At 45.0% G+C, this 27556-nt stretch overlaps 1 protein-coding gene across 6 annotated transcripts in view; it reads right to left on the bottom strand.

Moving 5' to 3' along the window:
* Positions 1 to 27556, bottom strand: part of SMOC1 (SPARC related modular calcium binding 1) — a 161388-nt gene that overhangs the window by 49372 nt on the left and 84460 nt on the right. For all 6 annotated transcript variants that reach the window (XM_019010111.4, XM_004055368.5, XM_055362206.2 and 3 more), the window contains exons 4-5: positions 16327 to 16426; positions 14178 to 14225 (exon numbers count right to left, since the gene is read on the bottom strand). In XM_019010111.4, coding sequence (XP_018865656.1) covers positions 14178 to 14225; positions 16327 to 16426 — 148 coding nt within the window. The remainder of the gene's footprint in view (positions 1 to 14177; positions 14226 to 16326; positions 16427 to 27556) is intronic.

Genomic DNA, 27556 nt, shown 5'->3' with positions numbered 1-27556 from the left:
GACCGTTTCTCACAAATCTGAGGATACCAGTATGACTCTGCTGGCCCTTGTTCCCGCAGGAAAACTGGGAGGCAGTATCTCCCCCTCAGCCCTGAGTTATGGCCAGGCATGTTAGGATAAGGTTGGCAATCCTTATGGCATCAAATTATGGTGTCCCCAGCTCCTTTCCTGCCCTAAAGCTACCAGCTCAGTGGCCCTGATTAAAGAGCTCAAGGAAAACAAGAGACCTGTGTGCTATTCCCTTCCAATCTCCTCACTGTTTCTCCACTTTCACCTAAAACAGATAAGAAGGCAGGAAGAACCATTCTCTCTCCGGCACACGGAACTGAAGAGAATCAGGAATCATTAGAATGCTTCTAACTGTGAAATAGCAAACACCCCAATTCCCAATAAGAGGGAGGGCAAGCAAAATGGGAGAGGACATGGGACTTTGCAGAAATCACCCTAGACTTGCTTTGAAATTTCTAACATAGATGATTGGAGCAGGGAGCTCCCAGTAACAAAGTCCTAATGCTTATCATTCTAATAGTGTTGGCAGTCCTCTCTGCACAGCAAGAACCTCTGCAGGTCAGGAGTTAGTGCAGACTTTATTTACCTTCCAGGACTCTGAGTTCTTTCATCAGGGCCCCAAAAACTTTAGCTTAGAGCAGTATTTCTCAACCTTTTTTCCATTATCACTCATCTAAGGAGCATTTTTAGGTAATTTTTTCCTAATCATCTCCCTAATGAAATTTTAATAATGCAAAGAAACTGTATATGTATTTGTGCTTCATATGTAAAATGAGTAAGTGTTTTTCATCCCCTAAGAAATAATTTTACCCCCTTAGAGAAGGCTGGGAGAGGGTATCTTTGTCCCTCTTAAGGATATATAGTTTAAGAGATTTCTCTCCACGGGGGGAGGGAAGGAGAGCACTGTTGTCTCAGGTGGTTTAATGATTACACCATCCCTCTCTTCTCAAGACCCCTTAGAGGTCTTTTAGGATGGAACACTATATTCTCTGAGCATTAACTATTTATGCAGATTGCAAGTTCTCAGATAGTCTCTGTGACGCCAGTCAGATCATCAATAATAACAACCCTCTACCATTTGGAGCTCTCAGTATCTTTGGCCGACTTTCATGCATCTTATTGGGGGAGGGAGAGAGAATACAGAGTCCTCATCTCCTTTTTGAATCAACATCTCACCCTTGGGAGCTTAAGATTCAAGAGCTATGGAGACTCTAACCCTTGCCAGAGGCTGAGGCCAGCAGCTGAGCTGACAGTCGGGTGACACCTGACCCTGATATTATTCTCATGTACTGACACCAAGACCCAACTCTTGCAGAAGCCAAAGTGATCCTGAATTATCTGACAATCATCCCAAGAAATGAGATGTAGCAGGAAGAGAAGAGTATCTATGCTGGATATATTATTTGCCTCAAACTGGAGTCCAAAACAGGCATCTTTTGATGCCATACTGTGTGAGTTTGATCTGGAAGTCATTGAGGGAGAATAAACACAGAACAGAGCCACACAATGTCATTTTTTTAATAGCATCACTTCCCCTGACTCTATTAACACCTCTTTCCATTGAATTCAATGAGCCACTGAATTGAGTCTTTTGGCAGCTGCAAAGCACATTTGGTTGTGCCTGCCAGATACAGAGTTCACAGTCTAAATAGTCCAGCACAGTGTGCTCAGCCCTTCCACACAGGGTGGCTTCATTTTAGGAGTCTTACAGGCTAACAAAGGGAAAGTGAAAAATCAAACATTCCAGGAGGGATGATAATGAGAACTCAAGTGCATATGGCTTACATAATATTTTAATATTCAATGTAGGTATGAAAATCCTCCCATATTACAAGAGCTGTATCTCTTCTCTGGAGCAAGATAACTGAAAACATTCTGTTTATTTCTCCCATCATCCAGATGAAAATCTTGGGACTGCCCATCGGGCCCAGCCATCAGCAAAGAAGGTCTGCACTCAAGGAGGGCAAAAAGGTTTTTTGGGGAAGCTTTGCCCTTTTGCAGGTCAAGGACCTCCACAGATTTCCCAGATGTAGTCAGAGAAGCCCATGAGGCATAAAGCCACGTGCAGAGAAGGAATCTTCCTGCAGGGTAGGGTCACTGAGGGTGAAGAGATACAGCTGCTCTGCCACGGGGAGGTCCTAAATGGAAATCTTTATGAAGTGAGAAAAGACAAGATGCCCTGCTGCCAGGAACCACCTGTGAAATCCAGCATGCTCAAAGGCTGGGAAGCCAAGCCAAAGCGAACAGCACCCTCTAACCATCATCTCCGGGCACCTGGGCTCCTGGCTTCTGACCCAGCAAATAAGAGCACCTCTTCTACCAAACATAAGTCCAAGGCCTAGGTCCAAGGTCTACATCAGTTCTGCTTCCAGGCAAGCCCTGGAGCAACACCAGGCCCCACACTGGGCACTGGGGAGAGAACAAGGTTTCTATATGTGCTCCTGCCTCCCAGTCTCAAGGGGAGTCACACTCCAAATCCCCCTTCACATGTAATAAGTTTACTCTGGATAAGTTGAGTCCCTCCTTTTACTTCTCTAGATAGCAATATCCTCTTCTAAAATTGAAGGATACCTGCCTACAAAATCTCGGGACACTTTTTTGTGTAGGTGTAAAACACTTTAAAGGCCTACTAAAGGGCATCTATAATTCCATGAGTGCAAACCATCTTATTCAACTGCTTACTTTTAAAATTGGGTTTACAAAATTAAAATCCTATCAAAGTTTTTAAATTGAAAATAAGGTAAACCTTACAACTCAATAACAAGCAACCTTATTTAAATATGGACAACATATTTTAACAGACATTTCACCAAAGAAGAGATACAGATGGCCAATAAATACATGAAAAGATACCCAACATTGTTAATCATTAGGAAGGTACAAATTAAAACCACAACAAGATACTTCTAAACAGCCACTAGAATGGCTAAAATAAAAAGATAGACAATATTAAGTGTTGGTAAGGATGTGGAGGAAATGGAACCCTTGTTCACTGCTGGTGAGAATGTACAACTGTGCATCCACTTTGGAAAGGAGTTTGACAGTCTCTTTAAAAAGCTAAACATCAACTTTTAACCCCAAAATTCCACTCCTAGAATCCATCTAGGAGAATAAAAACATGCCCACACAAAGACATGTATAGAAATATTCACCGCAGCATTATTCATTAAAGCTTCAAACTGAAAACAATCCAAATGTCTGTCCACTGGTGAATAGATAAATTGTGATATATCCATATGATAGAATACTATTCAGCAATTAAAAGGAATGAATAACTAATACATGTGACAATGTAGATGAAGAATCTCAAAGACATTATGCTAAGTATAAAAATCCAGATGTAAATATCACATGTTGTATGATTCCATTTATATGAAATGTCTAGTAAGGCTAAATCTGTAGACACAGAAAACAGATCTGGGGGTGCCTAGGGCTACAGGTAGGAGTAGAAAATACCTGTGAATGGGTTCAAGGTTGCTTTTTGGGGTGATGGAGATGTTCTCTGGTGACAATTGTACAACACTATGAATTTATTAAATTCATTGGGTTGTATATTTACAATGAGTGAATTTTATGGTATGTAAACTATACTTCAATAAAGCTGTTAAAACAAAAAGGGAGGTGTGCCCAAGTCATCACAAATAAATCATGAGGCAGCAGCAGCTAGATTATTTGAGTGGTCCTTAATTTGGGGGAAGACTCTTCCACTGTTTTAAAGAAAAATGTATCTGAATCTGTATATGCATGTGATGATGTTTGGTGTATATTCTTCGTGATTCTTTTGGACCTCAGAGAGTATTTCTCTTTAATACTACAATAATCTTCCAGATTAAAAGGAAGAGGATAAACACTGGAAAAAAAAAGCCAATTCAAAGATTATTCTTTTTCTTACAGGGAGGGAGAAAAAAGGCAAATTTGGAAACATGAAAACAAACAACAAATAAGGCAAACTGAAAGAATTCTCAAGGAGGATGTCAAGAGCAACGGTAATAATAGTATTACCACACTTTGCAACACTCAGTTCCTGGCAGGTAGCTTTCCTCATCTATTCTCACCACCAGCCAGGGCGGAGGGAGAAACCAGGCAGATAAAAAGAGAATTGAATAACAATGCAAGTAAGTGATTTGATCAAGGTCCCAGAGGCAGCAAGCAGCTTTGGAAACTGCCTGGTCCCAGAGCCCTGGCATTTGGCCTCCGGAGATTCCCCAACCCCCAGTCACGCCTTGTCCTTGCAGGTGCAGCCCCAGAAAGTTGCAGCCCCCGCATGGGCTCTGTGAGCCTATACAGACAGTGGGTTTGTGTGACAGCACAATTCCTTGCCCTGCGAGAAGGCCTGGCCCACGCACAGACAGCTGGAAGTCACTTCGACCCCCGATGACACCGTTCAAAGCCTCCTCTGTTTGGCTTTTTGATTCCTGATTGACATTTGCTGGCGAGGAGAGATAAATGCCAGGCTGAGGACAATGTTGATCCGCTCAGACTATTCTCAGGGAAAGACTTTTCAGAATAACAAACAAAACAAAACAAAAACCCAAAAACATTGGTGTGCTTAAGGGACTGAATAGAGCCCAAGAGGTCCAGGGACGCAGGGCCAGGCCTTTCAAGGGGCTGGCAAGTCCATTGAGGAGTTAATTGTTTGGGTGTACAATGAGTTTATTCTGGCCACATACAAAGAGCTTTCTCTTCCAGGTCCTTCAAAAGCAAATGTCTCAAAGGGGCCAGAGGAGGAATCTGTATTAATGGCATCTCTTGGGGTCTCTGAGACTGAGAAGCCTTGGAGAATGAGGAAAAAAGAAACCACTTCCCCCATTCTGAGATGTGGAAGGTCTGTCAACAATCCCAAGTCCCCTTCAATTCTTGGGCTCTCCCCAAACCATGTCCATCACTGGTGACCCTCCCTCATATTCCTTCAGGCTGCCGTTGTCCATCTTTGAAAAAGACATGGAGATAAACTTCAGCCTGGTAGAAGTGCTGGAAGGTTCTTGCTTTGAAGGGACCACATTTATGCCAGAGCCACCATCCCCCTCCACATGTGATTCTGAGGCTCACTGTGGAAGTGGAGACAACTCATTCTGGGCATCGTAAGGAGACAACAGTGTCTGTTTGCAAAAGTCCCTTAAGAGCCTGCCCTGAATCAGACACAGAGGAGGATGGAATGCTAGGCCACCTCAACATTTCCTGAGATGCATGCGCCATGACCAGCGAGGCTCAGAAATGGATGGTGAACTGTCCTGATTCTGATCTGTAGGAGCAGAAGTGGTCGGGCATGTCAGGTTCTTTCCAAAGCAGGAGGTCAGTGTTTTATATTCCGTATACCTACCTGCATGTTCCCTCCCAAAAGAAGTGAAAACAAGCTGAAAGCTGCCTTTTTGCAGGCAGTTCTCACATCCTTGAGCTGAAGAAGAGCAAAAACAGAAGGCTGGGGAAAAGGCAAACTGGGGACAGAAGAGGAAGAGGAAGCACCAGCAGCAGAGGAGCCTGGTCAGGGCTGGGTTCACACAGAAGACTCGGCTAATGTTTTTTTAACTTTTTATTTTGAAATGATTATCGATTCACAGGAAGTTGCAAAGATAATACAGAGAGGTCCTGTGTACCCCTCACCCAGTTTCCCCCAATGGTAACTGCTTTACAGTTAGCATAATGATATGGGTAAGCTCTTTAATTATCTGGGTGGCATAATTAGTACAAAATCAAAATCGGGACACTGATATTCATATAATCCATGGACCTTATTCAGATTCTACCAGTTTTAAATGCACTCATTTGTGTGTATCGTTCTCTGCAATTTTATCCATGTGTAGACTCAGGTAACCACCACCACCATCAGCCTAGAACTATTCCATCAGCACAAAGATCTCCCTTGTGCCACTTTTACTGTCACACTTTCCCTCCTCCACCCCATTCCTCACACCTGGCAACCACTAATCTGTTCTCCATCTCTATAATGCTGTCATTTCTAGACTGTTATATAAATGGAATCATGCAATATACAACCTTTTGAAATGGGCTCTTTTCATGTTGCATAATGCCCTTGAGATCCATTCAAGTTGTGGTTGCATATACCAACAATTCATTCCTTTTTATTGCTGAGTATTTTTCCAGGGTATAGATGGATAGGGGATCCCACCTTACTCACAGCAGATACCTTCCAAGACCCCCAGTGGATGCCTTCAACCGCAGGTAGTACCGAACCCTATACATCCTGTTTTTTCCCATACATACCTATGATAAAGGTTTATTTATAAATTAGGCACAGTATAGATGAACAATAATAACTAATAATAGAATAATTATAACAATGTACTTTTATAAAAGTTATATGAATATTGTCTATCTCTCAGAATATCTGATTGTACTGTATTCATCCTTCTTCATTTTGCAATCTATCCACTTGATAACAGAGCTGGCCCCAAGTCACAGGGAGGGTACACAGCATGGGTATGCTGGACAAAGTCATGATTCACATCCCAGATGGGAGGGAGCAGGACAGTGTGAGATTGCATCACACTACTCAGAATGGCTCACAACTTAAAACTTACAAATTGTTTATTTCTGAAATTTTCCATTGAATATTTTCAGACCATGGTTGGCTGTGGGTAGGGCAGTACTACTGTGCCACAGTTTGTTTCATCCACTGAAGGACATTTGGGGTTTTTCTACTTTCAGCTATTACAGATAAAGCTGCTTCTTGTTCATGTACAGGTTTTTTGTGTGTGTGGCCATAAATTTTCATTTCTCTGGAATAAATGCTCAGGAGTGCAACTGCTGGATTATATGGTATATGTATGTTTAGTTGTTTTTTAGAAACTTCCAAAGTATTTTTCCAGTGTGTCTGTACCATGTTACATTCTTGCCAGCGATGTATGAGAGGTCCAGTTTCTTGGCAGCCTCACTATCATTTGGTGTTGACACTACTTTTTCTTTTAGCTCTCCTAATAGATATGTAGTGACATCCTGCCATGGACTTATTTTGCATTTCCTGTGGCTAATGATGCTGAGCCTCTTCTTGTGTGCATATTTGCCCTCTGTTTGTCTGCCTTGGTGAAATGTCTATTTGTGCATTTGGCCAATTTTTTTCTTTTTCTTTTTCTTTTTTTTTGAGACAGGGTCTCACTCCATCACCAAGGCTGGAGTGATGATCTCGCTTGCTGCAACCTCCACTTCCTGGGTTCAAGTAATTCTTCTGCCTCAGCCTTCCGAGTAGCTGGGATTACAGGTGCACATCACCATGCCTGGCTAATTTTTTGTTTTTGTTGGTTTGTTTGTTTGTTTGTTTGAGATGGAGTCTCGCTCTGTCATCCAGGCTGGAGCGCAGTGGCGTGATCTCGGCTCACTGCAATCTCCACCTCCTGGGTTCAAGTGATTCTCCTGCCTCGGCCTCCTGAGTAGCTGGGATTACAGGCACGTGCCACCATGCCTGGCTAATTTTTGTATTTATTTATTTATTTATTTTTAGTAGAGATAGGGTTTCACCATGTTGGGTAGGCTGGTCTTGAACTCCTGGCCTCAAGTGGTTCGTCCACCTTAGCCTCCCGAAGTGATGGGATTACAGGTGTGAGCCACCATGCCAGGCCACCATTTTCTAATTAAACTGTTTTTTAGCTGCTAAGCTTTAAGAGTTGTTTATATATTCTAGATATGAGTCCTATGTTGGATAGACGGTTTGCAAATATTTTTTCTCAGGCTGTAGTTTTTTTTTTAATTCTATAACAGCACTTTTTGCAGAGCAAATTTTAAAGTTCAACTTATATATATTATCTTCTAGATCATGTTTTTGGTGGTGAAGATTTTCTCTTGTTTTCTTGTAAAAGTTTTAATAGCTTCACATTTTACATTTAAGTCTACGATCCATTTTGAATTCATTTTCATATCAGGTCTGAGGTTTAGGTTGAGGCTTTGGGGTTGATTTGTTAATTTTATTTGTTTGGTCTGCGGATGTCCAATTGCTAGAGCACCATTTGTTTGTGGATCTGTTTCTGGGTCCTCTATTCTGTTCCATTGATTTATGTATCTGTTACTCCACAAATACCACACTATCTCTAGAACTCTAGCTTTATTCATCTTAAAATCAGACAAAATGGTTCCTCCCACTTTAGTTTTCTTTTTAAAAATTGTTTCAGCTATTCTAGTTCCATTGCCTTTCCGAAGAAACTTGAGAATAAGCAGCCCTTGAATCTCACATCTTTCTTTCTGCAAGCACAGGATCACTGCAATGGAACCTGAGAGCAACAGTTCCTCGGCCTTTACCACACGAGTTCTGTGGCTCTCCGAGCTGGAGACCAGGGGTCAGAAGCAGGCCCAAGGCCTGTCCACCTATGTGCCCATATCCCTACCTCTCTGCAAGCTGCTGTGCCACACTGGAACTTAGGCCGGGAGCAGGGAGCAAATGAACATACTCTCATTGGCCTGACAAGCTCTGAGCCCTCTCACCTGGACTTCAGTGGCCCCACAAAGGCACTAGTCAGAGGGCTCAGGAACCTGGCAGAGGGCTTTGCTCAGCTCAGGCCACCCGCTCCAAGGGGCTTTCCTTAGAGCCTCTGGCTACAGGAGCTACCACACAGGGTTGTTTGGAGGGGCCACCTGCCTTCCCTCCCCTGCAGAGGTGGCAACTTCCCAGAGCTTACAGAAGCCTGTTGCTCCGCTGGAGGTTTTCCTCCACCTGAAGATGAATAACCTCCATCATAAAAGGCTAAGAACAATTAGAATGTGAGCTCCAGGAGGTGAGGCCTGGACTCGTACTGTTATACTCATCCCTGGGTCCTTAGTGACGATAACAAGCCTGACATTTAGTAAGTTCTCCATAAATATTTGCTGAGTAAAAGCACCAAGCATAAAATATCAATGGTTACTAACACCACCAGGGATTCAAATGAATCTATGTCTAAGAGGCTTTTTCCAGATCCCTAAATCTTATTTTCTCTCCAATCCTTGGAGATGAGGATATGGCAGGAAATCAAACTCTCAGTCTAGTGCTGTTCATGCATAAACTTTCTTCAGAGACCCTGGAATACGGGCCAAAATGGAGGGGGTTGAGTAGCTGGAGCCAAGCTGGCGGAGCAGTTAGCTATGGGAAGGAGGGAGACGTGGTACATGTGTGAGCATGCAAGCACACCCCTTCTGAAACTGACCTCTGCGAAGCTGGTATATGAACATTCCAGGCTTGGTGGAGGCGGCTCGGAGAACCAGAAAGCAAAAGAACTGCCTCTCTCAGGCTTGGAGCTGCTCAGGCACAGTTCTGTTTCAGCAGGCACAGAATCAGAGAGAATCCTTCTCCAAGAAAAGCCATGTGAGCAGAAGCCAACAGCATGGAGGTCGTCAGCTGCCCATCTCCATTCAAACCCAGCCCAGCCCACCTGATGGCAATGCTAAGAGATCAGCTACAGATTCAGCCTCCCACACCCCCGTGGTTGCTAGGGGAAGAGAAAAAAGAGGTAGTCGGGAAGAGATTTAAGTCATGTGAGCAGGAGTGACATTTCACATGTGGAATGTCCCTTGACAGCCAGCCCAACACGGCTCTGCCAGGCTCTGGGCAATGAAGCACCCCTCCTTCAGGTGTGTTAACACCTTATGAGGGCTGAGGCTGGGGGGGCCACCCAGTCCCCTTCGTCTGGGATGTTTGCCAGCCATTGCCTCTGTCCTAAGCCTGCCCCTCAGAGCTGCTCCATCCATTGCTTGAGTGACAAGGTCTCCAAGTTGGCAACAACCTATAGACCCAGCTCTAAAAATAGAGATACAGACAGGGACCTTGGAGAAATAAATATGACTCACTCTTTACTTGGAGCACATACTATGGAACAGCCAGTGGGAGATCTTCTTTTTAAACTCTGCAAATTAAAGCTGGGTTGGATTTTTGAAGCTCTGCCCCTCTCCAAGACTAGCTTGACAAATACAGAAGCCCATGCAGAAAAGTTTAGCAGAGTATATTAGTATTTTTATTTTTCTCTTACTTTCCTTAAACAACTAACTCCCAGACTTCTTATGGGAAAAATGCAAACCGCAGAAAATTCCTGGTGACCCTAAACTTTCACTTGCCATTTATCACAGCATCACCCCATGGCCTCTGATGTTCTGGGCACTCAGAAGTCAAAAGCTCACAGAGAACTGCCAGAAATCATTTCACAAGTGCTTTTCCATATCCTTTCATTTAATCACTCTTCACCACTGCCCCCCTTCACCCCACCAGAGGCTAAGAACTTCCTTCCCTCCTGCACTTCACAAGCAATGAAGGGCAGGGCCAGCCCCTGAACCTGTGTTCAGTTATCCTGGAAGCTCCTCAAATCACCTATGGTAATTAGCATTGAGACCCCAAAAAGAGTCACATCAGAAAAATCCATAGGCCTTGGTACAGCCAAGTAAAGCTGCTGCAGGATAAGTTCTTGATCTCTGAAACCATTCTGCTTCCAATCTACTTTCCTTTGGATGACTCCAGTGAAAACCAAAACTTTACCTCTATCTCTACTTCTTCAGCCTTCAACTGTTTTAGCAGTGCATTTTCAGAGCTAAAGGGGCTGTTTGGGGCCCTCTTCCTCTCTTCTGATATTCCTCTGTAGCATCCATAAAACACATGTGAATGCACATGTGCACCGTCCTCCTCTCCCACACACACAACACACACACGTCTCTCTTTAAGGGCCAGGACCAAAGGAGAAGAAGGGGAGGGGGCAGCCAGGATGGGATTGCCCCAGATCAATGGATATTTGAAACTCGAACACATGGTCCAGGACCTACACTGCACGTGTTAATTACCACACATGTGCCCATAAAGGAGTTCGTTAAACACAAGGGGCCCAAAGAACAGAGTGAGGAAAGGACATTCCAAGGGATTAAGTAAATAGTCTGAAGTTTTGACCCTCCTCCCCTCCTGGAGCACGTGCATCTGGGTAAGATAACAGTGCCTCCCCCTCCTTCCCCCACTTCTTCCCTGGGGCCCCACACCTGTGGATCCAGGAGCCACAGCCACTCAGGCCTCCTGTCTTAGACCAAACGGCTGTGACCACCCAGCCTCTCTCCCTCCTCCCTTCCTCCTGCTATCTCTCTGGGCCTCCTCCTCCAGCCTCCTTCTGCTCTGCCTTTCTCCTCCTCTCCTTCAGAGAACTAATTCCTGGCTGGCGACCAGACTCTCCGTGGTCACACAATACATCTTTTCATTCCTTCCAGCCTGGGAGGGACAGCCGATCCCTCCCAGCCCGGTCAGTGGAGGATATTCAAAAAGGCAAGAGGCTAGGGAAAGAGAAGGCTGGGTCCCGGGTCCCGTCCTTGCCCTGCCGTCCCCCACCACTCACACCTCCAGACCTCTGGCCCCACCTCTTTTCTGGCCATACCCATCACCCTGCACAAGGGTGCAGACCCAGCACCTCTTTGCAGCAGGCCTCAGGGAAATAGATGCCTCCTAGGAGAAGCCATGTGCGGGCACAAGCTCAGACAAGGGGCCTTTGTGTCTTCCCACCTGCTGCCTTCCAGAGCACGTTCCATTCTTAAGTGGCAGCTGAAAGAGGAACCTTGGCTAGTCGACACAGGATATTACTAATGCCCTCTCGCACCCTGTCCCCATTCAAACCCCAGCTTCCTGGACAGGTGTGGCTTCAGGTGTGGCGTCCTACAGGTGGCCCAAACCTGCTCTTCACCGCGCTGCCCATAGCAGACAAAGAGAAGAGGATCCAACACCTAATCGGATCCTTCAAAGTACAGGGAAAGAGAGGCCACTAAATAGGATTTAAGACTCCAGGGGAGAATGAGTCCTAGCATTCCCCACCAGAGCCTTGTCCTGACCTTTGCACCAAAGAGGAAGCCTCTGCAGAGCCATCTTGGAGGAAGGGACCCATCCAGGGCAAGGGAGTAAAGAGCTGGGAACTGAGAGCAGCTTATCCCTCTGAGATGAAGGCTTCAGTTTCTATCCCCCATTTCCTGCATCGCCCCTGGAGGAACCAGGCTCCTCTACCCTCTTTTGGCTCTGGAAGCTGACCCTAGAGCTAAAAAGGAACAAATGGTACTCACTGCTTGACTGTAAAAGGGAACAAAGGGTGCTCACTGTTGACTGTAAACTGACATCCCCAGCCACCCTCACCCCCCCCACTTCCAGCTGGACCAGTGAGAGCCTGAGATGACCATGGGTCTGTCTGTCATTATTGTCCACAGGGTGCAAAGCCACATCCCCCTGGAAAGCACTTCTTGTCCAGTTTAAGAATCAGAATCGCATGGCTGGCAGTTGTTTAGTGTGTGTGCACTTTATTCAGCATCATACAATCAGCTCCCTTTGGAGGAGGGGAATCTGGGTGGTCAGTTTTGCATGATTGCCAATTTTTCTTTCCTACTACCAGGACCTCATGCCCAGGAATAAAGGTGATGTTCCTGAAGATTTCCATTGCAACAGGCAAAACTAAAAGCAGTGCATGCCTGTAGTCCCAGCTACCTGGGAGGCTGAGGTGGGAGAATTGCTTGAGCCCAGGAGTTTGAGGCAAGCCTAGGCAACATAGTGAGATCTTATCTCTAAAAGATAAAAATTTAAAATGCTCTGCTAGAAAAACAACAACACACACACACACACACAATAGAAAACTCGAAGGCATCTTCCTTTTCCAATCCCAGTAAACACACACTACTCACAGCATTGGTGATTTCAGGTCTTTGTAGATTCTCTCCCCACTTTCCCACCTAGGAGGGAACCACCCACACTTATGGTAGTCTCCTCATGCCCTGGGAAGGACCTGAAGAAGCACTTACTTCCCTTTCCAACCACTTTCTCATTTTTGCCCAGGGAAAGAGCAGTAGCCCATCTGGCCCATTGGTCCCTGTTTTCTGGTGGGTGGTGGTATCACCTGTTCCACTTCCACATCTTCTTGGAGCACCTGCATTTGGGGGCAGCAAGTTCTCCAGATCCTTATCTCCTGCATTCAGAGTGGGTGACTTCGCCTTTTCTTCCCATCCCATGGCATAAGCACTGGAGGCAGGGCCCAGGGCTTTACCTTGGTCTCCCTGCAACTGTGTGTGCAGGACAAGCCTGTGAACTTCACAGTGACCCTCAGCAAGCCCAAGGCTCCACGTGGGCCCTGATGAGCATGTAGTTTCCAAGGCCTAGATGCAGGTGGTAAGCCTCAAACTCAGCCTGAGATGGGAGTCCTGGAGAGGCTGCACACGAGATGAAATGCACACTTGCTTTCCATTCAACTACCAGCTCTGCACATATGCTGTCCTGGAGGTCAGTGGCAGTGAATCTTAAGCCTCCAACTGTCTTCCATGCTAAAAACTATGGTCAGCATATTCCAGGGACCTATTGCTCATGTTGGCTTGTCCAATAAACAGCCCTCAGACAGATGCCAGCTACGTCACTTGTGGGGCCCAGTGTAAAGTGAAAATGCAGGGCCTTTCATTCAAAAAGCAGGGAAAAGTGCCATTAAAGGCACTAAAATACAAAACTTTGTCCTTTATTCCATAGTCTCTCTCTCTTACCTTGTCATGGTGTTATTTTAATTTGCTACTTAGTATTGTCCTAGATAAAGCAAAATTAAAATTTTAAGCATGCTATGGAAGCCACATAGTACCCCTCACAAAAGCTTTGTGCTAATGAGGTGACAGGGTTCAACAGACACTCATATGACGTGTCTCTCCTCCACTCACTTGCATCTTCACTGTCCCATCAGACTCAAAGACAGAATTATTCAGAATTTCAGGATAACAACTGCACAGGTCGCATGCCCACAAAGCCAGCCTCGCCTTAGTGAAGAGAATCTGGATGTGCTGGGACAATTATGAAGGAGCATCAGCGAGGGGGGAAAAATGCCCAAATGTGCTTACACAACAAGAGAGCCAAGGGCAGACTTGGGCACTCTACCTTCCTCATCCTCTCTGGTTTAATGCTGGCTACACTGGTAGTTGATTGACTGAGCTCCCCAGGGAACCAATATTCCTAGGGCTCACATTCTAAAGGTGCTTCTCAGCTCTGGGCTCTATACTCAGTCACCTCCCTTGGGAATTCTGGGAGCTTGGTGTCCATCACTATGAGCCTTACTTACCTCGGGTGCTTCAGAAAGGAAACATGGAATAAGAATGGAGAAGATGTTCTGCGGGACACCTTAGGCTTTCACCCCAGGCTCCTTCTATCTCATCTAAGAAATCCTGCTTGGACCACCTTTGGAAGCAAACATTTAGATAAAGCATAAAACTCCACTCACCTTTCCTTCCTGAGTTACCCTGGCTCAAGGGCTTGTCGGTGACTGAACCTTGGGTGAGAAGGGAAACAAAAACATAGCCACTCAGAATGCATTGTGGTGGTTTCTTTCAAAGAGTTGGCAAAACCTGATGTTATGAGCATATGGTCATGTATATATGTATTGTATACACATCTAAGGATATTATATACAATGTTAGTACATATACACATGTTGAGTGGGGTTTGTTTAACATCAATGTCACTGATAACCCAGCACTGTTAAGATGAACTATGATTTCTAGGTTCCCTGGCAACAGTCTTGACCACATTTTTACAAAATTCCACACTCATATAACTCCCTAGTTGAATATTCCAATATCTGCCCCTCACCTTTACACCCCCATCTCCCCAACTTCTCACCAGTTCCATGTTTGGAGCCATATTCAGTCAGCAAGGCCAACTGAAAAGAAACTCCCTTTTACTGCAAAGGCAATGATTGACATCCCTTGCTGGTTAGGACAGGAAATCAGCGATTTTCCATCTGCATTAAGTAGAAAATTGTTGGCCCAATTGTACTGAATGGGCCAAAATAGTCTAAGGCATGGAAACAATTTTCTAGGCACAGCCTGTTCCTCCAGGAGCGGGTAGCAGGTATGTTTGCCCAAGCATTTGCCCTGCATATACTAGGGTGCTCTGTGCATCCCCTCCTCCAGTCCTGACCCTGTGGCACCTGTCTTCTGCTGAGGTCCAGCCTCACACAGGCAGGGCACAACCAGCCCATGCACAGAAGGGCATCTGTGGAGTCCCGCCAAAAGAAAAGAATCTCTATTTCCCTAACCCATGTCATACTCCTTCTCCATATACCAGTTTTGTGAGAACTCAAACATATTATCCTGCATGGCTTGTTTCTAGTCGTTTGTTTGCTTTAAATGAAACTTTCCAGGTCATTTGAAAGGAGGGCTAATTCCTGTACCTCCCTATCCCAACCCCAATTAAGGTTTCTAGTTTCCATGTAAACCACAAATAAAGTAAACTTCCCTTTTTGACCTGTAAATTTGGGTTTCCTGATGTAGATTCTTATAGCCCTTTCCACTTTCTTTTTCCTTCATGTAACAGAGCAAGTAGAAAAAGCTATGATAGCAAGACTGTCAGCCTTTGGAATTTCCCATAGGTTTTAGCATAATGTTTTATACTTTGCACTTAAAATGAAAAATAAGTAAATCAATAAAACCCTACGCACACAGATATGAAGAAATATGAATCAGCTGATGGGTGAGACAGGCTTTTTTGAGAGAGCTGAGCCACATAGTGAATTAAGGGAGCGACTCAGACTCTTTTACCATCTGAATGGAGGTGGACACTGTGGGGCTTGTAAAAATCCCTAATCCACAATCCCATGAAATGGACCTAAAAAGCACAATTTCTCTATGTTTATTAAGTTGGGAATAGAAAGGACTTAATTTTTGCTATGGCCTAACCCAATGGATCACGATAAAGCAATAGTTTGCTAACTTGTCTAATCATCAGAATCACCTGAGAGGCTTCATAAAAACAAGGACCTCAGGTCTCCCTCCAGGCCTCCTGGATCAGAATATACAAGAGGAAGCCTCGATATCTGGGTTCTCTTTAATTTCCCAGACATTGCTGTTGATCAGTCAGATTTAAGGGCCACTGTTACGAAATTTTCCATTTCTCTACATTACATTCTTCAGGGGTGGTGAGTATATGACACAGAAGCCACCATTCTTCTCTCCTGATCCCATGACAGACATCACTAATAGATAACTACAGCCTTTGATGCTGAGCTCCCAGGTGGTCTCAAAATCCAACTCAATAAAGCACTTCAAAAGCCACTAGCAATCAGAATCAGCACAAAAGCTAGTAACTTATATGCCACCACAGCTCTATGAGATTACAGCCAGTGCTTAGAAGGAGAGCATTGAACCAAAAATCTAAACTCAAAATCTGTAAATACACACATATGGCATACACTGTCATGCCTTATCATTTGCTGACTTCCGAGCAAGCATGTTAGAGTAGAATCCTTCCTGATCTAGAAAAAGGTTCATCACCACCATCAACCTTCTAAAGGTTCTCCCACAAGATGCAGGAGACCAACCAACGGGTCTCTCTCCAACCCTTTTCATTCTTCCCGCCCCTCCCTACGGTACCTGAACATACAGGAGTTTTATTCTGCACAGAAGAGCCACTGATGGGCTTCCCATCCGGGGTGACACACCAGCAGTACCCAGTGTAAGTATGGCACTGCACCTGTTCAGGGAAGTGAAAAGGGAAGAAAACCATAAGTCTCGGTCACAATATCAAGACTCATCTCCAACCCCTTTCAAAGCATCACCCATACGGTGAAAGAGCATCTTCCACCTCTCATCCCCACATCTGTCTCCAGAGTGTCTCTCATGGGTGGTCCAGTCAGTGAACAGCACTGGGTACATGGTTGCTGTGGGACTCCCATGCAAACCACAGCATTTTACCCGCTTCTCTCTTATTCCTCTTCACACTTAATACCTGTATTATACTGTGTTTTTCCTGAGATGGTTCTCACCAATACCTGTACATTTGTTTTCTCTAGCACTGGCATACGCTCCCATCCAACTGTAAAAAATTCTAACCCACCCTATTTTTGAGACACAGTTTCACTCTGTCACCCAGGCTGGAGTGCAATGGCATGATCTCAGCTCACTGCACCCTCTGCCTCCTGGGTTCAAGCGATTCTCCTGCCTCAGCCTCCCAAGTAGCTAGGATTACAAGCGTGCACCACCACACCAGGCTGATTTTTGTATTTTTAGTAGAAATGGGTTTCGCCATGTTAGCCAGGGTAGTCTTGAAGTCCTCACCTCAAGTGATTCACCTGCCTCGGCCTCCCAAAGTACTGGGATTACAGGTGTGAGCCACCGCACCCAGTCAAAAATTCTAATCCTTGAACTAATTTGGCAAGTAAGTACAAGTTGGAATGACACCACTGCAGATTGAAATGACATTTCTTTAACAAGCAGAGACAAGTGGTAAGCTTTTCTTCTTTGTCTAGCTTCTCCTAGCATCCATTCATAGATCAGCTTGCCTATTGATCTTGTGACTCTCTTGAGATGAGGGCACACATGATGGGATTAAGGCAAGGGTAAAACCTGCAGGTTTTATTTCTAGATGCCCCGCTGCACCACTGTGTGATCTTCCTCAAGCCCCCAAGATCAGGTCTGCCTGCCTGGGAATAGCAAAAAGGAATGAGGCTTTTTTCATCCTTCAGGGTAGCTCTTCTTTCTCTTTCAGTAACTGTCACCCTACCCACCACCTCCCGCCCCACCCCACTATCCTGCTTTCAATCTGGAGTTCCTAAACACACATTAAGGCCTACTTCCCTGCTTAGAATCCTTCAGTGATTCGCGTTGGGATCTAGGATAGAGATGAAACTCATTGGTATGCACAAGGTCCTCTGTGATCTGCCTCCATCTATTCCCGTAGCCTCATTTCATGCCCATGTCCCAGCACACACCCTCCACTCTGGCCACAGAACCCTCTGATGCTCCCAAACACATTCTAGTTTCTCCTGATTCTGAGCCTTTGTTTGCTCCAACCATTCCATTTGTCTGGAATGCCCTTCCCCAACCCATCTCACACCCACTCCTAATCCCTCGTATTCCCCTCCTCCTTTGTGATACACCTCCTCAAAGCAGTCCCAGCCTCCCCTGCCTCCTTCCTCTGATCCTCCCACACACCCTGGGGCCCCCAAAATCACAGCCCTTATCACTGTGAGCTCTAGCTTTTGATTCATCCAGTCCCTTCCCCCCTCTCAAGATCGTGACCTCAGGGACTGCATGCTAGTTATTTCTACATTCCCAGAATCTAACATAATGCCTGACATTCATTGTAGGTGATAGATGGGTTGAATAAAGGCATCCATTATCATATTTTCTCAATTCTTGGTCTCCATCAATTATAAAAATGCAATGTCAATTTAAACAACCCCACTACATTAAATGTAGATCTCAATTACAAGACGTGTGCCAATTGCAAAGATATTAAGGTGTGAAGAAAATGTGCCTCTTGAAATCAAGGACATATTGAAATCAAGGCTAGACAGTAATAGCATACAAATTGAGTGGTAAGGGATGGAAGGGAGCAGTGAGAGGAGAGATCTGACAGCCTTGGTGAAATCCAAAAGTTATCACAAAGGCAGAAAAGCTGTAGAAAGGCTTCTGCTCTCGTGTGGGCACCAAACACCGTCATTTTCCCCAAGACAAGTTGTTTCGCTATGGACCTATCGACAGAAATCAAGGATAAGACAAGATAGGGGGAACCTTGTTCCTACCACGAAGGTGCATGCTGTATAAATGAGGCATTTCCCGCAGCTCCTGCATCTGAGACCCTGCTCAGGTCTTCTGATCAATGCCTTTACCCCAGTACCATGTCCCACGCCCACTTCATCTCATGGCCATGGTTGCTACCCCAAATATTCATCCAAGAGCAATATCTTGGGGTCAGGTCAATGCTACTTTCTGAGGAGCCTTAATGGTGGAATGGAAAAAAATCCAGATAGACCTGGATTTGAATCCTGGTCCAGCCAGTTATGAACTAGATACATCGCTCAGCTCTTTGAGCCCATCTATAAAATGGGGATAACAACGTGAAACCTGAAGGTAAGGAAGTCCATTGTCTGGCACCCAGCGAAGGCTGGATATGGAGTGGCGGTGGTGAGGATTGTTCTCAGCTATGCCAGAAATGCCTGGCAAGCTGGCCTTTTCCAGGGCCAGATCTCCTCTAGTAACCTCCACAGACTTGGGTGGGAAATGCTGCTGGAAATGTGGAGTTGATCCCTTCAGACTCCATCCACCCTACAGGGGATATTTCCTAAAGACAGTTCCTCGCCATTGGCAGCAATTTAACGGAGCCTGGCAGGCTGCTCTCTCCTCCTTGGCCAATAATCACCTCTGGGGAAACATGTCCTAGGAGCTGAATGGCCACGCTGACTCACTCCCAGGGCCCTTGACTCCCATGGCCAAGGTAGGCCTCTGTCTCCATGAGGACTGTGCCCTCAAGTCCATCGCCCGAGGCTGTGTCTCTGGCCCAGTGCTGTGCTGCGGGAGCCAGGCACTGCAGTTAAGCAGGCTGCAGAGAACGGGCTGGTTCAAAAGCTGCCTCCTCTCAAGCATGCACAGAGTGCCAGCAAAGGCTAGTGGGGACAGAAGCAAATTCATGAGTAAGAGGCTAAGCCCAAAGCTTTGTTTCTGGGGATATAATCTGACCTGTGGGCTCAGAGGGTCCCAAGGGCCACATTCTCACTGAGTGTGCCATTGTATCCCAGTGGGCACATGAACACTGTCTCCCAGCTCCCGGCTGGCCCAGAGGCCCAAACACAGCTCCTTTCTCCCCAGAGCCCTCAGCATTTTTCTCTGTCCAGGCTCCAAAGTAGAGAGCCCAGATTACAAAATCCCAGGCTGGGAGCTCCTTCCAAGTCCTATAAAACTGAAATCAAATGAGGAATTGTTGCCATGTGCCTGTGAGGGCTGGGGTATACAATAACGGCACACCTACCCCAGGTGTGCTGCAGGGGTGGGGACAGCCATGGGCAAAGGGTGGCACAGAAGACCCGAGCAAGGTCTCAGATCCAGAAGCTGAGGGAAGTGGCCAAGCACAAGCTCTTAGCTGAAGGAGCCCCGAGTGAATCAGCCCACGATTCCACAATGAGAGGTTGTTTCTAAGTTGTCTAGGGAGTTTTCAAGGTGACTTCTTGCAGAAAAAGAAGTTACATGGAGACAGTCTGCAGCCGGCCTTCCAGCACCTCCCAGCTCCGCCACTTAACTCCTTCTGCAGCCTTGAAAAGCTTTTCAATCACACTAAGCCTCAGTCTGTCTGTATCTTTTTAAAAAGGGAAGATAATCATGACAATAATACTTATCTTAGTTGTTAAGAGAATTCAATTTGATAATGTAAATAAAACACTTAGCTCACAGGGTAAGTGCCCAGTTAACTTTCAGCTATTTATTTTTATTATCATTGTGTTATATTTTAGCAAACTATCTGTACACTCGAAAATGCCAGAGCCAGATTATCTGATGAGGACAAAAGAACATCCTATTCTGAGCAGCCTGAGGGGAAGTGGCAGTCTAAAGTCAGCAAAACGTTTGCAAAGGTTTGGGTGGAAGAAGGAGATGTTTGTTTTCACATAGAAATAGTTCTATTGCCAGCAGAGGAGAGAAACGTTTCTTGCAGAAAAGCGATCAGGGTGTAAATTCTTTGAATTGATGGTTTCTATATACATGATCAAGATGTAAACTCTACCTGGCTTAGCTTTCTCCCTTGCAGATTTATCCTTTTAAATTAATAAGTAATACCCTTCCTTTTCCCCTAAAAGCCTCAAGTTGGTCAACTTTTAGACTTAATCTCAGAAAACCCAGGGCCAAGAGGATCCATGAGGCATTTGGCTATTTCAGATATCTCCCTGTGCAGTTCTCAAAACTCATGGCTGTTCTGGCCCAAAAGGTACAGATACAAACAGTGAAATCTGCTCCTATCCCACTCCGAAGCATCCTAGGAAGGCTGAAGTGTCAACAGATGGCTCCTCCTTAAGGGACAAAAAGTGTTTACTCATCAACCTAAGTGAGGTTACCTTCTGCTTATATTGCAACTGTACTGTAGAATGTAACTGGGGGAGCGGGGCCAGGTGCGGTGGCTCATGCCTGTAATTCCAGCACTTTGGGAGGCCGAGGCAGGCAGATCACTGGAGATCAGGAGTTCGAGACCAGCCTGGCCAACATGGTGAAACCCCGTCTCTACTAAAAATACAAAAATTAGTAGGCGTGGTGGCAGATGCCTGTAATCCCAGCTACTCGGGAGGCCGAAGCAGGATAATTGCTTGAAGCCACGAGTTGGAGGTTCCAGTGAGGCAAGATCACACCCCTGCACTCTAGCCTGGGCAATAAAGTGAGATTCCGTCTCCAAAAAAAAGAATGTAACTAGGGGTCTCAAAGGTCCTTTAAGGCAGTGTGTTCCTAGATAAGTAAGTTTCATCTCTGCCTCATACACTTTAATATTTTTGGCAAGAAGCCCTTTACATAAACAGCCTAGTGGTATATTTCAGGCCAACCCCCATCCAGATAAAGACAGATCTGAATTATTTTAATCCTGCTAATCTTCAACATTAGCCCAAATTCTGAACACCTGGAAGGATGTGGCAGGCTACCACTCCCAACAAGGCAGGTGAGCAACCGATGAGCAGAGAAACCTCAGCTCCTGGGGGTAAAGCAAGTCAGGGAGCAAAGGGGAAGAAAGCAAAGAGAGAAATGGGGCCGACAGATGAACAACACATATAGACAACTATCACCCGCAGGTGCCATGTCCAACGCAAAAAATACCAACTTCCACTTTCATGATGGCTTCTCAGTCACCATCAAAGGTCTATGCATTATCTCACTTGGGCCTCAAAGCCACCCTGTGTGCAAATCTTTTATAGGAGAGGTACAGAGAGCAGAAGTTATTTGTTCAAAGCTAGTTAATAACAGCACAGGACATTGGAATCCCAATATCCAAGCAATCATAAAATTTCAGAACTGATGGACTGGAAAAAGCCTTAGAGGTCACCAATCTAACCCAAACACTTCAAAAATGAGGAAACTGAGGCCCAGAGACAGAGTAGTAGTTGGCTCCCAGTACCTTGTCCCGGCAGATGGAAAGCTCTCAGACCTCGAGGAAGGAGGAAGAGACAGGAAGTGACTGAGTCTCTTTGAGCCTTGTAATTTTCTGGAAAATAGAACTCTTTGGGGTCATGTAAATATGCCCACCAGGGAAGCAGCTGGAAGAGAGTCTTCTGCTCCCGTTTCAATGAGAGGCCTTTTCTGGAGTAGCATTGGCACCTCCACCTGCTGCGGGCTGCCCTGCTTCCCCTGGGATGTTCTCTGGTGGTTTCTATGGCAGGGGTGAGGCCTCGCCTCCCAGACTCGCTTCTTTGTTGCTTGTTCTTTCACTCTCCTACCAATCACCCCTGCTTTCCTAGGAAACCAGAGAGGAAACCAGTCTCTCTGCAGGTGCCCACTTTCTTCTCTTTTCTCCAGAAATGTGAGGCTGCTATTCTCTCCAATTTGATACACTGATGAATGAATGCAGCTTGTGTTCTGTGAGGTGTGAATAGAAATAATGAGGGATAAAGGTGTCCTCTGGCCAAATAACTTTGGAAATATTGGGTTAAACAAAGTTAAAATATTTCTTTACTGCAGAACTTCTCCTAGCTTTACATCAATTAATGATTTATCCCTAAGAGGAAGACACCATTTGCAGCAATTCCTAAACTTATTAAACTAGGGGACTGATAGAGTTTGGATGCATGTCCCCACCCAAATCTCATGTTGAAATGTAATCCCCAACGTGGGAGGTGGGGCCTGTTGGGAGGTGACTGGATCATCAGGCTGGGTTTCTCATGAATGTTTAGCACCACCCCCTTGGTTTTCATGATAGTGAGTGAGTTCTTGTGAGATCTGGTCGTTTAAAAGTGTGTGGCACCTCCCCTCCCTCTCTCCTGCTCCTGCTCCTGTTCTGGCCATGTGATTTGCCTGCTTCCCCTTCCCCTTCCGCCATGATTGTAAGTTTCCTGAGGCCTTTCCAGAAGCGGAGTAGATGCCAGCACCATGCTTCCTGTACAGCCTGCAGAACTGTGAGCCAATTAAACCCCTTTTCTTTATAAATTACCCAGTCTCCAGTATTTCTTTATAGCAATGCAAGAATGGACAAATGCAGGGACCCTCCCCTAACTTTTACACAGGGAGCATTGGACAGGACAAGTGTTCTCTGAAACGTGCTTGGGGTCAAGGGAAAAAGCAGTATAATGAATTACAAGGCCTTGCTGTATTTTTTCACTTTGTCCCATCCTACTTTTTTGCAGTCTAGATATCAGGCTCTCAGTTCACTATGCTTGAAATAATTTCCTTCCGATGACAACCCCTCCTCTCTTTTTGTAATGCTTTGTCAAGCTATGTATTTGCTAAGAAATCCATCCTGAATTGCCTCAGAACTTCAAGGACAACTGGGATCCCATGGAAGGCACAGTGCCTTCTCACCCTGTGGCTTCATTTCTCTCCATCTGTCTCTTTGTGCTTCTTTTGCAAAATAGAAATCATGAACCATATGCAATGGGACAGGCTTGATTCAGCATGTCTGGTAGCAGCTACAAAACATGTAATGAAAGGACTGCTGTCATGTATATGAACATTTCCTAGTGGAAAAAGGTTAAACTACAAGTAAAAGGAATGTGAGTATTTTTCTAACTCTCTTTTGGCAGTGAGAGTATGAGACTGTTTTTTCTTTTTAACCCGCCCATTACTCCAAATCGGTTAGCAGGGTTTTTGGATTAAGCTAATGCACAGTAAAATTTAAACATCTTGCTGTTGGTCCTACTGATGGCTTCATGTCAGAGCAGTATTTTCAGCTGCTCTGTTTTCCTTTTGGCTGCATTCCCTGTAGGATGTCTGAGCAGTTGTGGTTTTCCATGGGTGCCATGGGCTCTGGCTGGAAGACTGATCACCTGAGATGGCCACTTATGTCCCCACCCCCAAGAACATCTCTCTCCATCAGAATCTGAGGGAGAAGATTGTTTATTGGGTATGGATGAGAGTCATCTGGAGGGCTTATGAAAACATTGCTGGGCCTCACCCACAGAGCTTCTGCATTCATTGAGTTTGGAGTCATCTGGAGCATTTGCATTTCTAACAGGTTCTCTGGCGATGCTCTTGCTGCTGGGTCCAGGGACCACACTTCAAGAGCCACTGTGTCAAAGGAGCATCCCACCCTCTTTCTGGCATTTATCATGAAATACTCAAGAAACAAGTACTTTTCTACGTGAGAATTTGGGAACAAGGGGCCTTGTGACCCTATTTGTTTCCAAAGCTTTTATATTCCCAATGTTTTAATGACATGGTATTTTAATACATGAATCTAGTGATTGCAGTATTAAATCTTCTGGGTGATTTCACACATGGACAAGAGTTTGACTGCAGTGAGAAGTGGGTAAGGGGGAGAGAAGGAAGGGATGGTGTAATTCTTTTGGTCTGTCTAGCATGAGCTGTCCTTTCCTCAGTTTGGAATAGGTTATCGCACAAATCTTCTCCTCATCTTTAGTCAGGTTTGGCTGAGAAGCAATAGGAGTAGAAGGGAAAACATGGTTTTGGAGACAAAAAGACCTCAGTGTAAATACCATCTCCACTACTAGCTGTGTGACTTCAGCCAAGTCACTTAACCTCTCTGAGCCTATCTATGAAACAGGATTCATGGTACCACCTTGAAGATTATTAAGAAGACAAAATGAGACAAGCTATATAAAGCATCTAAAACAGTGTAGATATAGGATATGTGCTTAGCACATGCTGATTTTATCCTTTTCCCCTACCTTTTGCAAAGGATCTAGGTCAGGGGTGTCCAATCTTTTGGCTTCCCTGGGCCACACTGGAAGAAGAACTGTCTTGGGGTACATATAAAATACACTAACACTAACAATAGCTGATGAGCTTAAAAAAAAATCTCATAATGTTTTAAGAAGGTTTATGAATTTGTGTTGGGCCTCATTCAAAGCGATCCTGGGCTGCATGTGGCCTGCGGGCCATGGGATGGGCAAGCTTAATCTAGGCCATAGCCTGAAAGCACTGCTATTCTTATTGACTGTAGACATTGTCTCCCACTTTATGCCAAGTCTAGGGAGGATTGCCTGTTGGGGAATGAAGAATTTTTCCTTTAAGAGTATTTACCTCATCTGCCAGAATTTAAGAGGAGATGCAGGAAAGGAAGCTAATCCTTCAATTTCAAATCCTCCTAAATATGGGAGTCTTTGTCAACTGTATTTTTTATGAGTTGATGGTGTGATATGGCTGCCAACATGGCATTAGTTAGGAGTGGTGTGTTTAGAACAAGAGATGGCCTTGTTCTTCCCCAGCCTGCTCATGACCACATCTGAAATCTTGTGTCCAGTGTGAGGAAGGATGCTATAAGGAAGGCCCTATAAGAAGGGCCTTGGCAAATTAGACTCAGAAGAAGGAGGCCAGATGGAAAGATATATAAATCCCTATGATATGGGAATGAGTGCTAGAACTAAGGATTTCTGCCAGGGGAAATAAATTGTTGGCTGAAAGAGAAGATTTCACAAGGATATAATGGTGCTCATCTTCAAGTCTTTCTGTGGATTCTGTAATTCCCATAGCTAGAACTGAAGTCATCTCTTGGAAGTTATAGGAAGACAGCTCTCAAGTCAAGGTAAAGAGGACTTTCCAAAAAAATTGTCCCAAAATTCATTATGGATTTTTTCATTGTGGGAATAAGCTTCCTGTCTCTGAGAGCAATTGAGCAGAAGGTGGAAGACTACTTGGGGAGAGACTGTAAGCGGAGCGTGAGCCCTGGATTGGAGTGGGGTAGGTAGAGGAAGAAGATAAACCAGATGTCTCTGAGGTCCCCTTTAATCCAGAAGGTCCATAATTCCACAACCCTGCTGTAAGGTGAACTTTTGCTCCTGAAGAGGGGGAGGAGATTTATAAACTAGTACCTAATTGTCAGTGTTAAGACCACCAATCCAATTATATGGTGAAGAATATTTTTTGTATTTTCCAAAAAGTTTGAACAGCATCCCCCACAATGGACATATAAAGACATTTGGAACACCCGAGTGTTAGGGCTCCAGGGACCCAAGAAACTTCACTGTCTTCACTCCTGTTCCTCTGTCTGGTGCCTAGAATGGTCCAGGTTTTGTAAACAGCAAATATGATACCTCTTGTTCCTTTAATTTTATTTCTATCTTGGGGGTTAAGTATCAAATATATTTTTATGTTTAAAAAGTACATAATAAGAAAGTCCCTCATAAATAGGAGCATTTATTCAGATGAGAACTGTGAGAAAGCTGGCTGGTGGGGAAGACAAAAGTGGCCTGCAGGAGTGGAGCCTTTCCTTGTTCTCCTGTCTGACTTCACTTTAATAAAACTTTTCTGTCTTCACACCTCCCACCTGAGTTCCTATTATTCTTCCCTATTTTGACATGAAAAAAATTTCTGATCCCTTCAATTTTGCAGAAGAGTTTAGTTGACTGACCTGCCGGGTCACCTCCCAGCATGTTACGTGCACTCACAGAGCAGTAGCAAAAGCCCTAAATGTGTGTCTTAATGGCTCTGCCTGAAAGTTTCCTGAGTAAATGTCTGTTGTGGGCCTACTGTGTGCCTAGCCACCTGATTGGACATTAGCTCTTGTCTCATAAAATCCTAAAAAGTGGTGTTTTCCTCCTCAGAGATCAATTGAACCCCCTTCCCAATGTAGGAACACTCCCTCCCATCCCCATGGCACAGCTGACGGATATCCACTTGGTCTCTGCTTGCCCACTTTCCGGGATGGGAAGTTAAGTCCTCTTTGAGTCAGACATTCTGTCTGTGAGCTACTCTACTTGTCAAAAGTTCTTCCCTATTTCGAGTCAGAATCCTACTCTTTATATACTGTACTCAGTGATCCTGGGTCAGCTCTGTGGGACTCCACTTAAAAGACTTATTATCATTCACAGACAAAGGTTTGGATCTGGCTCTCAGGTATCCCTTTGGTCACCTTTTTATTATTATTATTATTATTATCATTATTATTATTATTTGAGAGTCTTGCTCTGTCACCCAGGCTGGAGTGCAGTGGCGCCAACTCGGCTCACTGCAATCTCCACCTACCGGGTTCAAGCAACTCTCCTGCCTCAGCCTCCCAAGTAGCTGGGACTACAGGCATGTACCACCACACCTGGCTAATTTTTTGTGTGTTTTTAGTGGAGACGGGGTTTCACCATGTTAGCCAGGCTGGTCTTGATCTCCTGACCTCAGGTGATTCACCCACCTCGGCCTCCCAAACTGCTGGGATTACAGGCGTGCGCTACTGCACCCGGCCTAGTCATCTTTTTATCCATCCTTTGGTTGTTATCTCTGGCTCCATTGGATATTCCTCACATGACATCATTTCCCAACTTTACTCACCTGAGTCACCCTCCTGAATATGCCCTAGTCTGGCAATATCACTTTAAAAGATGGCAATGTCTCTTAGAGGGGCAGTGTGGAATCATGGTTAGGATCAAGAACTCTGGAGCCAGGGTACTTGGGTTTGAATACTGACTCTGCCACTTGCACGCTGTGAGACCCTGGGCAAGCTACACAGCTTCTCTGTGGTTCAGTTTCCGCATCAATAAAATGGGAATGTAACAGTGCTTATAGTGAGGACTGAATAACTTAACATGTGTCGGGCAAATATAAAACAGCCTGGCACCTTGTGTATAGGTTAAGAAAGTGGTATTGTTGTTGATGATGATGATTATCTAAAAAAGAAGAGCAGTTCCTTTAATTCCACCACTTTGGGAGGCCAAGGCAGGCAGATCTCGAGGTCAGCAAATTGAGACCATCT

This window comes from Gorilla gorilla, chromosome 15 (genome assembly GCF_029281585.2).
Source record: "Gorilla gorilla gorilla isolate KB3781 chromosome 15, NHGRI_mGorGor1-v2.1_pri, whole genome shotgun sequence".
Classification (NCBI taxonomy): Eukaryota; Metazoa; Chordata; class Mammalia; order Primates; family Hominidae; genus Gorilla; species Gorilla gorilla.
This window is presented reverse-complemented; position numbering and strand designations above follow the sequence as displayed.